We start from the raw sequence: 13,038 nt of genomic DNA on the forward strand, positions 1-13,038 counted from the left end.
ATACGCACAGGAAACAGTGCACTGATCTCTAACAAAGCAGGAAAGAGTCTCTATCGGCTCAGCAGCTATCTGACGGCACAGCAAAATTACAGGTTTAGCTGTGGGGTATTAAACCTACAAGGTGTTTTTTATTTCTGGTGTGCAGGGAACACTATCTCCTCCAAATGTTGCTTGTTTATCTGCCTTGTTTGTTTTATAACCCAACTCTAGCAGCCCCTATTCCGAGGGAAGCTGCATCTTCAGCCGGGCTAATCTGCCCTCTGCCTGTGTTTCCTTTGTCACTGAATCCGTGTATCAACACAGCGAGGTGCAGCCAGATCGAGGAGGTGTGTAATTGCACAAAGACACTCATGCTAATATAGCCGGGAGAGTGAGTGTGTGTGACTGACTCAGCCGACATGAGACATGTTGTGAGTGTGAGGAATGGAATTCATAACACTGCAGCATGGCGTCATCCATACAAAGGCTGGTACTGTAAGTACTCTATCGGAAACTTGAGACATGAGGGCGAGATGAGAGATCAGATTCCTGACGCAGACGCTTCTACCTGCAGGGCTGCCTAAAGAAAGACCCGCAACTTGCCCCTTACCTCTGACTCCGGGTCAGCGAGGGGGCATTAGAGACAATGACTCACTCTCAGCTCTCAGTAAAACTAAATGTTAAGGCTGCAGTGTGCACTAATTGAAGTCAGACCTGAAATAGCAGCACACAAAGCACGGAAATTGACAAAGCGAAACATGGTGTGCAACAAAAGAGACTGAAGGACTAAGATGATGGAGATGCTGCTTGGCTTGTGAAAAAGGTGCAGAGATCGTCTGTCGGGCTCTTCACAAACATTTATTTTGTGTTTTGTTTTTTGTTTTTTTGCACTAAACAGCATCGTTTTTCAATGACCTCAGAAAATCACACCAAGAAATGTTCAGGCAACAAACCTGTTGACACCGATGAAGCTGAAGTGACACTCCATAATGCAAAGACATTAAAATGCCAATTTGTATGTTGAAAACACAGCATTTAAAGCCCACATGCATCAGATTTCTGCTCTGGTGACGGATGAAAATGACACTGAAGTCGTAGTTCATTTTTATTTATAGACTCTGCATTTTCAAGATTCACCGTCACGTCCCCATCACAAACATCAGTGTCATTTCTTTTAAATGCACAGAGCAGAACAGGCGCAGTATTCTCTTGTCGGCAGATCTGAGAAAAAGGACAGCTTGCCGTTTGTGCATCATCTGAATGGTTGTTTTAATTATTGGTGGGTTCAGTGTGGCCAGTCAGGAGGCTATATCAAGAAGAACAGACACCCATCTGATTTTATTCCAAGAAGACAGGCAAAAGTACACGGCCGTCGTTAATATAACACTGATTCTTTCAGAACGGGCCCTCCGAAGGCCAGTCACAAGCCTAGCATGGGTTCCTTTCAATACAATAGGCACCCTTACAGGCTTATCCTCGCCGTCATCTTCATCAATATAACAATCTCCAGCAGTATGATGCGGCTCAGTCATCAGTTTTAAGTATGACACCAGTGACTTTTCTTTTGCTCTTAACATTTTTTTGTAAACATGAAAGCAGGCCAGTTGCACAACCCCAAAATATGTACCCAAAGTGAGCCAAGAATTATGTAAATGTCACTCCTAAGTTTAACCAACAAAAAGAAATCCTCTTACACTGTGTTAGGAGTTGATACGGGAGTGATTGCTTTAATTCGCCGCAAAGCAAACGCTACAGACTTAAGTTTAATACATGTTGAGTTCGGTGCACCACCATGACAAATGAACACACAACCACAAATGTATGACTGTTAACAACTGCTTTGGGGTTTATTTTACAATTGAGAAATAAATGAAACAAACTAATCGGTGCTAAAAACTTTTTGTTTTTTTTTTTACAATATTGTCGATAAAACATTGAAATGTATAGTCATTGTGCATCGCTTATTTATTTTCCACACCATGTCATGCATCAAATTGGATGCAAGTATAATTAAAATCATTTCTGTAAACCAAGCCAAAGAAGCTAAATTTGTATTTTCTTTAAAAAAGGACATTTTGTAGCTCTACAGCATATATCTATATACACCATCTGTTTTTATTTTTTATCATTTTTGTATATAAAATGACAATATAAAAGTTAGAGAATGCACACACCTTAAGATACAAAGAATGTTGAGCCGTTTCAAATGGTAAGATATGTCTTATGGAGTACTGACATTTCACTGTAATCATTTACATGTAACGGACTGTTCTCTTTACAGTTGAATAAAGCGACACAATTTATAAAGAGAAAGTTGTAACAAACCATACAACTGGAAAAATTGCTATAAGGTGATACTTCACAACAAGGAAAAGTTTTTTGAGCAAACTTGCATACTGACGGCCATTCATTTTTCACTGATTGACTCGTAACCAGAAGCAGCATTTCAGTTTTTCCAAATGTTCACGTGATCTTTTTTCTAATACACTGACAGTTTTATGAGCAGGCCATTCATCATCAAAAACATTGCAGTGACAGGAACCCAAAAAGGAGCGAGGGGGGGAGGGGGAATGATAATCCTTGATCTTTTAAAAATCAATCTGGTTTTGACAAATGCAAGATATTTCAAAACATGTTCTCTTTACAAATTCAAAAATCAACCGTCTAAGGTGCTACTTCAGTCTTTCAGGGTATTCTTTCATTCTTTTGGTGTATACATTTAATTTTCATCTTCTTCATATCAAGTATTATACAGTTGTCTCTTCCACCAATTCTCTTTCCACTCACCACTTTAACCATTGAAGCAGTAGTTGTATTTTTGCCATGAAAAGATTAAAATCTTGTGTTTAACCTTGATTCACTAAAATACATGCACAGATCAGACAAATAGCATATAAATATATTACAAAATAAGTGTAAAAAAGCTTGGCAAAACAAAAACAAATCAACATGAAAAGACATGGTCCAGTCAGGCAGTTATCACAACAAAAAAAAAAAAAAATTATAAGACCGATTTTTTTCTGGCGGCTCAGTTCGGCCCAGTGCAGTAACTGTGAACAATGTCATTTTAGTGCAATGAAATTCTAATCAGTTCCACAGCTGTCAGTCTCTACCCTCAGCTCGAGACCCCGCTTACACCTTCTCTATCTTGTCTAGCTTCTCCAGTTTCTCCAAAGCAGTGACAAACACCAGGTGGTCCTCTGGAGACTTGCCATGGGTCTTGCTGAGGTGCAGTTTGACTGCGTGTTTGCTGACGAATGTCCGATTGCAAAGTCTGCACTGGTACACAGAGCCTGTGTCGTCCTCTGGCGTGGTCAAGGCTGACAGGGGGCTGCCGAATGTCATTTTGTCTGTGATCACCTTTGAGGCAGCCTGCTGCTCCCGTAGGTGCTCAGCTGACAGTTTGGACAGGTCCTTCAAGCTGAAGCCCAGGTGAGACTCCAGGTGGCCGATGTAGGAGGAGGGAGTCCTGAACTGGGAGGCACAGTCACCACAGAGGAACACGGGCTGGCACGAGTCCATGTTCTTGAGAAACTTGGTGCCCCCAGTCCGTCTCAGCTGGTACTTGACATTTGCCAGCCAGTGGGATATGGTGGTCATAGAGAGGCCTGTGAACTTACAGATGTGGACCCTTTCCTGGGGGCCCAGGTCAGTCATGGCGTAGCGGCCCTCTGAAGTCTCCCTCAGACTGGAGGCGAACTGTGCCTGGAGGATGAGGAGGTGCTGGGGATTCCAGTTGGATTGCCTCCCTTTCCTCTTCTGCACGGGTGAGAGGTCCTCTAGGGCGTCCTCGAATGCACTGCCGTCGGCGTCCGACTTTTCTGAGATGGAGGATGGAGTTGAAGATTTGGGCGTCAGTCTTCCGGTAAGGTTCTTTACCATATCTGAAATGTCCATCAGAGCATTCTCTCTCAGAGGAGAGGAGACTGAGTCAGGGAGGGAAATGAGGGGTTTGTTACCATTTACACTATTGTTGTTCAAGAGCACTCTGCTGCTGCTGTTGTTGTTGTTATTGTTGCTGTTAGTAGTGGACTTGTGTTTGCTCAGGTCTATGGGCTGGTCACTGTTTTCATATAACGGATAGTGGTTGATGGGCTCAGCTGGCTTGCCCTGAGGAGTTGGGTTGAAAGCTGGCTTATCCATCATGCTGTTGCTGATTTTGTAAAGCATAGATAGTGGGTCTGCAGCTGGGCTAACTGGTTTGGAGGCCTTACCCAGGTGAGTGTTCATGATTGACTGGAGTGCACTGAGAGGGTTGATGAAAGGACTTTCCGGTGAGTGATCGGTGATGATACCGAGACTGTTGCCATTAGTTACCGGGGATTGGCAAGCCTCAGAGCCGTTCTTTGAATGGTTGTTGTGGCCATCTACTAGGCTCTCTTTGGGCTCCTTCTTGCAGATGAGCTCTGAGTCTACACTGCCTGGACTGCTACTTCTCATACCCGAGGGTTTACCTACAGAAAGGTCATTCGGAGATGCTAACTGCTCTCGCTGCTCTCTCAGTGCAGGAGAGGGGGATTTGACTAATGACTGGGCCCGGCATCGGTCCAGGCTCACCATCTTCTCCTCTTTCTCTTTCTTCACTGTGGCAGCTTTCCCCGTCACTTTCTCCACAAGCTCCTCCATGGCAGTGACATTGCTCCTGAGTGGGGTTGGGGAGGAAGGGCTGCGTGGCGAGTGGATGACTGAGTTGGGGTCATTAACCAGGCCTCTTAGCCCACTGTTAAACATTGGCTGCATGTGGACACTCTGGACCATTGGGGGTATAACAGTAGTGGAGCTCTTCATGGCACCCTGCAGCTGGTAGGCTGCATGAATGCTAGGGTAGCCACCCCATGTGGGTGTGCCTGTCTGGGCCTTGCTGATGGCACTTGATACCGTGTTCTCAAGGGATTTAAGAATATCCAAACCCTCTTTCGGAGCCTCCTCCAGATCTTCTTCTCTAAGGTATTTATATGATGTGGTGTCAGTCTCAGATTTCTCACCTGAGTCATCTTTCTCCTCCTTGATTTTTCTCTCCAGTGGCTCACTGCCCTCAATCTTTTCATCCTCACCTCCTTCCCTCTTCTCCTCTGAGCCAGAGGACAGGGCTGGGGACACTGGCTGGGACTTAATGCTAGTGGGAACAGGGAGTCTGGTGGTGGTCGGTGGCAGTGGGATCGACTGAATCTTCTCTTCCACCACTGGGTCAAAAACCAGCTGCTTGCCCTTCTTGGAGGCAGAATTTGTAACCTTCAAAAAGTGACCTGTGACCATCATGTGGGCAGTCAGCTGTTGCAGTGTATCATGTGAGCTTCCACACTCCATGCATTTGAGGATCTGGGCTTTACGAGCTTCAAACTGCCATGTGTAGCTGGCACCGTTCTGGTAGCCATAACGGTTGTTTGGCGTAACATAAGGGTTAGCTGCAGATTTTGTATCTTTGCCAACATCCCCGAGGGATACACTGCCCCCACCACTCCCAGCATGGATAGAGTCTGGGGAGCACGGGGAGACTATAGCATCTTGGATAGCTCGCTTTTTAGCTGAACTGGGCAGCAGTTTAGTGGCCAGGGCTGGCACTGGTTCTTTGAGAGGCACTTTCTGGTAATGCTTGGTCTTGATCATATGAACGCTGAGATCTTGCAGAGACTCAAATGAGTGGCCACAGTACATGCACTTCAGTACCTTCTGGGCATCCTCCTTCCCCTCCATCTCCATCAGGGAACGCTTGCGTGGTTTGGACCAGCGCTTTCCATGCTCCTCCTCTTTGTCTTTGTTGTCATCTCGATAGTGGCCCGTCTCATTCATGTGGACTGTCAAACCTACCAGTGTGTCATAAGCAGCGCTGCAGTCTTTGCAGCGAAACTTGCTTGCACCAGTGAAAACAGAGCCATACAGCTTGTTGTTCTGCCGGTAGAGCTGCACTGTGCTGAAGAGGCTGGGCTCTGGTAAAAGGTGGTAGGGTGTCTGCTGAAGAGTTTTGGCAAGCGCTGCCTGGTGCCAGTCATAGGCCACACCACCACCGTTACTAGCAGCACCACCGCTGTTCCCACCACTGCTGGTTGCACTGTGGCTGCTAACAGAGCAAGCTGCTGTGCCATTAGTATTGCCACTCCCGCTGCCTGTGTGGTTGACAGTGGTGGTGGAGCTCCTGCCATTATGGTGGCTGCTAGCCATGTTGACCACACTGCTCTTGTTTGTGGTTGTAGTTGTGGAGACAGAAGCAGTGGAGGTGGGCTCCGGAGTGGTGAGGGCACTGCTGACACTGCCAGCTGCAGCAGGCTTGGATTTCATGATGTCCATTGTGATACTGGACCAAGAGGCATCTGAGATGAGGTTTGCATAGACGGCTTTCATCTGTGCCAGGCTATCCTGGAAATTGAGGCCGTTGTTGGGGCGGAAGGGCAAAGTTGTGCCGTCCCTCTCCTGACCGTCCCTGGAAGAGGTGCTCTTGAAGTCCGGAAGTCGGTCGCTGGCATCGCTGAGTGGAGACCCATATCCAGCGTCAGGGTTAGTGCCATTGCTGAGTGGTGAGTCTCTGTAACTAGGTGGCTGGCCTCCATCTGCGTCTTCCTCTTCCTCGTTGCACAGGAACTCAGTGTCCTGGCCGTCTAATGAGAGGCCGTCATCCTGCAGGTGCTCTTCCTCATCTTGAGCGCCTGCCTTAAGCTCGTCCTCGGGCATATATGCTGGAGAGAAAGAGAGCAAGAGAGAAAGACAAAACAGAGAAGGGAAGAAGAGAGGAAAAAGAGGTCAGCTCAGTGAAATTAAAGATTTACAGCACACTAACAGGACCACTGTCAAAATAACATGGAATGAATACTCGATGATGGGAAATGTAGGCTTTTATTCTCATCCAATGTGAATGTGTGTATGTGTCTGTATGCATGCATGCATGAGTTGGTGTGTATTTTACACACATGTGGCTCTGAAAGCCAGTGGTGAAAAAAGCCTCCAAGGGAAAAATAAATCACTGAGCTTCTGACAGTTGTCCTTTTCCTTCCCAACTCCCTATTCCTCCACACATGCCTCATGTTCCCCAGGAAATGACTGGCTGTTTGGCCTTGTTAGCCAGCTGCACGCTTGCATGTTCAATTCCCCCCTTTCTCTTTCAGTCTGTCTTCCCCAAGCTTAACTGCCTCTCACTCATCCAGTCGGTGAAGTTCAGCTCCTCACATGTTCAGGTTATGCAAGCGATCAGATAGGGAAGGAAACAAAACACTAATCTGGGGATATCGCAGCTTTTCCTAACACACTGTGATGAGCCGAAGTTCATTTTCATTTGAGCTAATTAGCACGAGCTTGATTGAGAATGCCTCAACGATTGTTGAGGGAAAGGGCCTGGGGAAGAGAGTTGAAGGCTTTGCAAAATGCACGACTGTTGTTTGATCTAAAATGGCATGGACAATGCTCAACACAAAAGACAGTTTGTTTTTTCTTTTTTAAGAAAAGCTAACACTAGATCAAAGATCGAGGTGTGGGGAAAGAGAAAAAAAACGAGGAGATGTAACAGGTTTACCAGTAAAATGTATAAATGCAAATGAGATAGAGGGCTAGACTGTGTGTGTATGTGTGTGTGTGTGTGTGTGTGTGTGTGTGTGTGTGTGTCTGTGGATGGGGCTTGCTAGGGAAGACACAGCGTGCATCAGTAAGTAGGAGAGACAGGAGGTGGTTAGAGGGAGAAGAAGTGAATGATGTGGGGGAGAAAGAAAAAGTGAGCAGGAGGTGGTGGGTTTTGGTGGGCGGGGAGACGGGTCGAAAGAGAAGAGAGAGACAGAGAGAGACAGAGAGAGGGTGAGGGAGGCAGGGAGACAGGAAAGACGGCCCCCTAGCTCCTTCCTTTATCTCCTTCCTGCATGGTGAGATGTGTGTCCTAGATGCCAGTATCAGTCTCTCCTGATGAAACAGATGTGCTGTCAGCTTCAAACGGCACGCTAACCTGTCATATCATAATCTAAGTGGACATAATACCTGATATATATACACTGGCACCATTTACTGCTGCCTGAGAGGAGATGGGTGGAGGAGGTGGGGGAGGTGAGCAGCTGCACCGTCGACTGTGACTGTGCGATGATGTGCATGTGTGTGCGTGAGAGCGCCTCGGTAAGTGCCTGCATGCTCGCGGATGCGCGTTTGTCCGCATGCTCACCTTGCCCGCGCCCGTGCGTGTACGGTACGCACTCTGCGGCTCATGCATGTTTGCTCTTACAGTGCAAACCTGAACCCACCGACCATAATATTGCCTATAAGTCTGAGTTTGCCGTGCGTGTACTGATACACCCTTCTCCAAATGAGCAACATACTCCCCTAACGCTTGACAGGATTTCAGTGAAATGAGAGCACTACAGGAGAACCTGGCTGCGCTTCAATCCCACTGACAGACTGAGACCGAGACAGTTTCTAAAACTCCTGAAAATCCCTAACACAGCAGATTAGCATTATGTGCTGTACTCTCTACAACACATCTGCAGAGTGTCTTCTGTTACAGTGCCTTCCCCCTCGCTAACCTGCTTCCAGAACAGGAGGCTATCAATACATATCCGCCACTTAATATACAAAGCTTCCTGCAGAACGGCTATCCATTCTTTGCAAGCCCACACCAACTGTGCAAACATACAGTAGGAATTACCTATGTGCGTCCCTCTCAGTAGCTGCAGCAAAAAAAATAGCTAAACCCCAATAATTGGCAGTGCTTAATACACACACACACACACACACACACACACACAGGCAGACAGCAGGAATGAGAAGCAGCAGATCAGAAATATCCCTGGGTGAGTGACAAAACACAGACTGCAGCAGGGAGGGGCTTCGAACAATGAGCAGGTCGCCAGGGAACCCTTTGACGATCCCTGTCAATCAATGCCTGTCCTGCCATGTTGTCATGGAAACAACAAAGAGGGAGATATCAAAAGCACACAGACAAAAGACTGGCAGAGACAGACATCTGTAAAAATCACAGGCAGCAAGTGGACGGTTTTCGCAAACCATAAATGTACAATACCAGTGATGAAACGTGGCACACGGCAGTCTGAAATAAATGATCTCTCCATCTGTTTTGAGACGGCGCATCTATTCTGACAGGATGCTAAAAATCTGAGGCATGAGAGGAAGGAAGAATATTAAGAGCTACACATCAACTCTATCTGTCCAATCACAGCAACTTGAATATGTGTGATTTTGACTAGCGACTAGATTAAGCTCCTTCCCTTGTCCTGGACGCACATATGCCGCGCAACACCAGCAGCAAGGGGCGGGCTGGGGAAGGGGCAGGGCTGGCGTGCCGTCCCTGGCGGTTTGGTTTGCCGAGCGGGTGATGGCTGTGAGCAGGGCCATCTGCACGGGCGCCAAAGCGCCTGTCACTTTTGCTCGGGGACGTGCCGCCATCAAGGAGACAGGCGGCAGCGTGGCCAGGATAGCACTGCAGACTCACTGTCAGAAGCTGCAGCGATCAAGCCCACCACCAGCCACGCCAGATCACCAACAACACCCAGCGAGGAAGCAGGAATTAGCATCTTAGTGCATCTCCCAATACCTACACATATGCTTATCACACAGTTAATAAAAAGGGATATGAAATATGTTAAGCACCAGAAAGGGTTTGTAGTAGCCCCTTTGGATGTTATAATGGCCTTTTTAAAAATGCATGACGCACAAATGGATTGACAGACACACTTTGCGGTGCTGTAAAGTAGCTGTTATCAAAGGTTCCATGTCTCAGGCTACCAGATATACTTTGGGCAAGAGACCCATTTACTCTTGAACTCTCATCTCCCTGTGATTAGAGATAAGAGCCCAAGAGTGTGTGTTTTGCTCTCATCGGCCTTATTTATTATTATTCTTATTTAAATGAGAGAGTTCCTGAAGGACTGCGCAAACTAAAGTACCCATGAAGCACCCTCGCTTGTGATTTGTGCCCGGAAGTAAAAAGATTAAAGAATGCAATGCGTCATTACAGACTTGCACCCTGTGATCTGCTTTGTGCAGGTTTAACACCAGCTCTCAGAGCTCTCAGAGTGTGCGCCGAGTCCTGTTTTGCAGAACACACACAGTCGGTTTGATGTGATGTTTTCCTGATGAAAAGACTGTGGTGAACGCCCTGCGTCCTGCCTCGACACAACACTGGGCCTCACAACGGGACACCGCGATCGACCTAAGCGCCGATCATCTCAAAAACATCCCCCCCCCCCCACACACACACACGCGGCTCCACTTTTTTTGTATGACTTGATTTTTGCACAAGATACAAAATGAAATATGACCAACAGACACGTCAGCGTTCTGGCACGGAGCAGAGCAGAAACATATCACTCCTTTTCAAAACTTTGCTATCTTTCTCCGCCCTGCCCATTCTTTTTTTTTTTTTTTTCTTTTTTTTTTTGCCTTCTCCCTTTTCTTTGCTGAGAGTCTGCTGGTTGTTAAATCAATAAAACTCTCTGTCAGGCTCGCGGAGCTTCACCATTTGGCCGCTGTCAAAGCCAAACAAACCAGATAAGAAAGGCAGAAAGGCGATGAAACGAAAGAGAGAGGGAGAGAGGAAAAAGAAGGGGATGAAACCAGTCAGCTTCCCCCCCGCCCCCCCCCCCTCGCCACCACCTCCACCACCAGCCCCATTTCTCCAACACCCCTCTTTCTATTTATTTACACACATTTCTTTATTTATTTGATGTGAGTTTGGGAAGAGGGGGCAATCACGGCAGTCATTTGCGGCACTAATGTCCAATCACGGGCCCCTTCACTCATGTGATTTAGGCAGTGCTGGAGTGGGTTCGCAGCCGAGAATGCTGGGGAGGGTAGACGGTGGGTGCGGAGGGGGGGCAGAGGCCGTTTAGGCCGGCCCCTAATAGGAAACTGGCAGTCTTATTCCTTCCCCAGATTCTGTTTGTCACCCCGCTCTCCATTACGTGCCTCTCAACCCTGATGGCTTTGGACAGGAGCTGATCAAAAAGCCATCGCTTGACCTACACGCCGTGGCAGAACGAGACTTGCGCCCTGCACAGGGAGAAGGGGGAGAAAGGGAGATGAGATGGAAGAGAAGGGGGGAGGGGGGGGGGTGTATGTTCTGAGAGGAGAAAGAGTGCGGCGGCGAGGAGGGAGGATGGAGGAGGGATGAGGAGGGGAGGAGTGGGTGATAGCTCTCGGACCGGGACAAGAGGGCTGTAAATAAAATGACATTATTATTTCCTCTGTCCCGTCATGTAGAAAAGCCAATTATGGTAATGCTGCTGCCGGCGTGTCAGAGGGAATGCTGGGATGTGCTTCCCGTGAAGCGGCTAACATGAGAGCAATGCCCTGATCAGGAACACAGGCCTCAGTTTGACAAGAGACTGTACAGATAGGGGGGAAGAAAAGAGAGGGAGGAACAAGAGATATGAAGCTAACAACAAAGCTGCATCTGGGCCTTGTTTTCTTAACAGATAAATATTGAGCTATCTGCTGGAGGAAAGATCTCTTTTGAAAAATCAACCCATTACAGCTGACAAAATGAAGTTTTGCGGATCTGGAGTCTGAATGGGGCGCAGTTTACTCTCACAATTTACTCTTTATTATCCTGATCGTATTTCACTCTCTCTGCCACAGTCCTATATTCATAAGCTGCGCTGAGTTGCGGAGATCCCTCTCTATTTTGTGGAAAAATCAACAAAGCAACAGAAGAGAGCGCCCGCGAGGAGGCGTGTCGCGCCGATCCTTAATAAGTGCGGCTCCCTGATATGAGAATGATTGAGAAGCCCGAACCTGAGAGACGCTATCAGCCTGAAAAGTTCAGGAGTTCGTGAATTATACTCTGTCACACCTCAAAATTTGACGAGATGAATTATGCAAAGATGGCGGTGAAAGAGCCGGATATTGAGGGTGAAGGCGATCATTTACTTTAGGAGCTAATTCGTTCCCGTCTCATCTCAGGCTTCTCCCGGTATCCCGTTCTTAAAATTCCTCCTACGCCTGATAGGGGGGCTCTCCTTAAAATAATTCCTCAGCTACCTTTTCTCTTTTCACTCCCCCTCTTTCTCTTTGCCTCCCACCCTCCTCCTCCTCCTCCTCCCTCCTCCTCCTCTCTCCAGCCTTGCTCACATGCCCACATGGGCCCCTCCCAAGCGGAATAATGGGAGCATATGGCCTAGGCAGCACCTACAGGGCCTTAAATAACTGCTGCAGCATTCCAGCTCGCTGTACCAATTTATCTCTCACCCCCACCTCCACCCCGTTTCAAAAACACTTGGAGCCTGAGTTGAGCTCAGCAGACAGCAGCGGATGGGACGTGTTGTTCTTCAGACACACAGCAACATAATGGACTGACGCAGAAAGTGGTGTGAATGTGAATAAGTGCTGTGCAAACAGGATTAGCGGTGAAATTCTGTATTATTGGCAGATATTCAGCGAGTCAAGCGGCAGCCGTTGCGGTGATCGTTTGCGCTGGTGGCTCCGTGCAAACACTTCACGTCATGTTGATTTACAGTAGGCCGGTAGCATTATGTAAAGTCGACGCGCTGATCTGTCGAAGAGCAGTTTGTTAGTGTGTTTTGCACTGCAAGCAGGACGGCAATGTCGGATTACCTGCCAGTCTGTCCCTCTAAAACTTTGGTCCATGCTGTATGTGCACAGCTGCTGGCCAGAGGAAGAGGGGAGGAACTCTTCCCGGGCTTTGAGAGACCGGTCTGTTCCCAAAGGGGTTCAAGATCTCTGTCTTAACAGCAAACATTTTGAGGGAGATCGGGACCACGACAAAATACTGACTCTGCAATTTATCACATCACTTCACATTCAGAATGCCAGATTCCCTGATAATGTTACATTCAGATGTCACTCAAACATTAAACCCTTTCCCAACGTGGAAGTGCTCCCGTCGCTCATTTCGTTTTGTTGTTTTTCCTTTTCCGGCTCTGATAATTAAACTATTAATTTAATCATTAACTTCCTGTAATTGGGCCAAAAGTATCGAACCTTCCCAAATTTTGTTAATCGAGCTGAACCCTGGGCCGAGACCACCCCTTTCGGTTGAACCGAGGTGACTTCATACTGATTTTCAGGCGTAGTCTGGCCTTTTGTTTGCCAGTTTGGAGCTAGTTTACACTGGAA

The 13,038-nt window shown here is 47.4% G+C and overlaps 1 protein-coding gene across 2 annotated transcripts in view; it reads right to left on the reverse strand.

The window, feature by feature from the left end:
- Positions 1-1,801: 1,801 nt before the first annotated feature.
- Positions 1,802-13,038, reverse strand: part of LOC119005630 (teashirt homolog 1-like) — a 39,237-nt gene continuing 28,000 nt past the window's right edge. For both annotated transcript variants that reach the window (XM_037073414.1, XM_037073413.1), the window contains exon 3: positions 1,802-6,650. In XM_037073414.1, the coding sequence (XP_036929309.1) occupies positions 3,112-6,650 (3,539 nt within the window). In that variant the 3' untranslated portion in view covers positions 1,802-3,111. The remainder of the gene's footprint in view (positions 6,651-13,038) is intronic.

The sequence above is a fragment of the Acanthopagrus latus genome, chromosome 17 (genome assembly GCF_904848185.1).
Source record: "Acanthopagrus latus isolate v.2019 chromosome 17, fAcaLat1.1, whole genome shotgun sequence".
NCBI classification, from domain to species: domain Eukaryota; kingdom Metazoa; phylum Chordata; class Actinopteri; order Spariformes; family Sparidae; genus Acanthopagrus; species Acanthopagrus latus.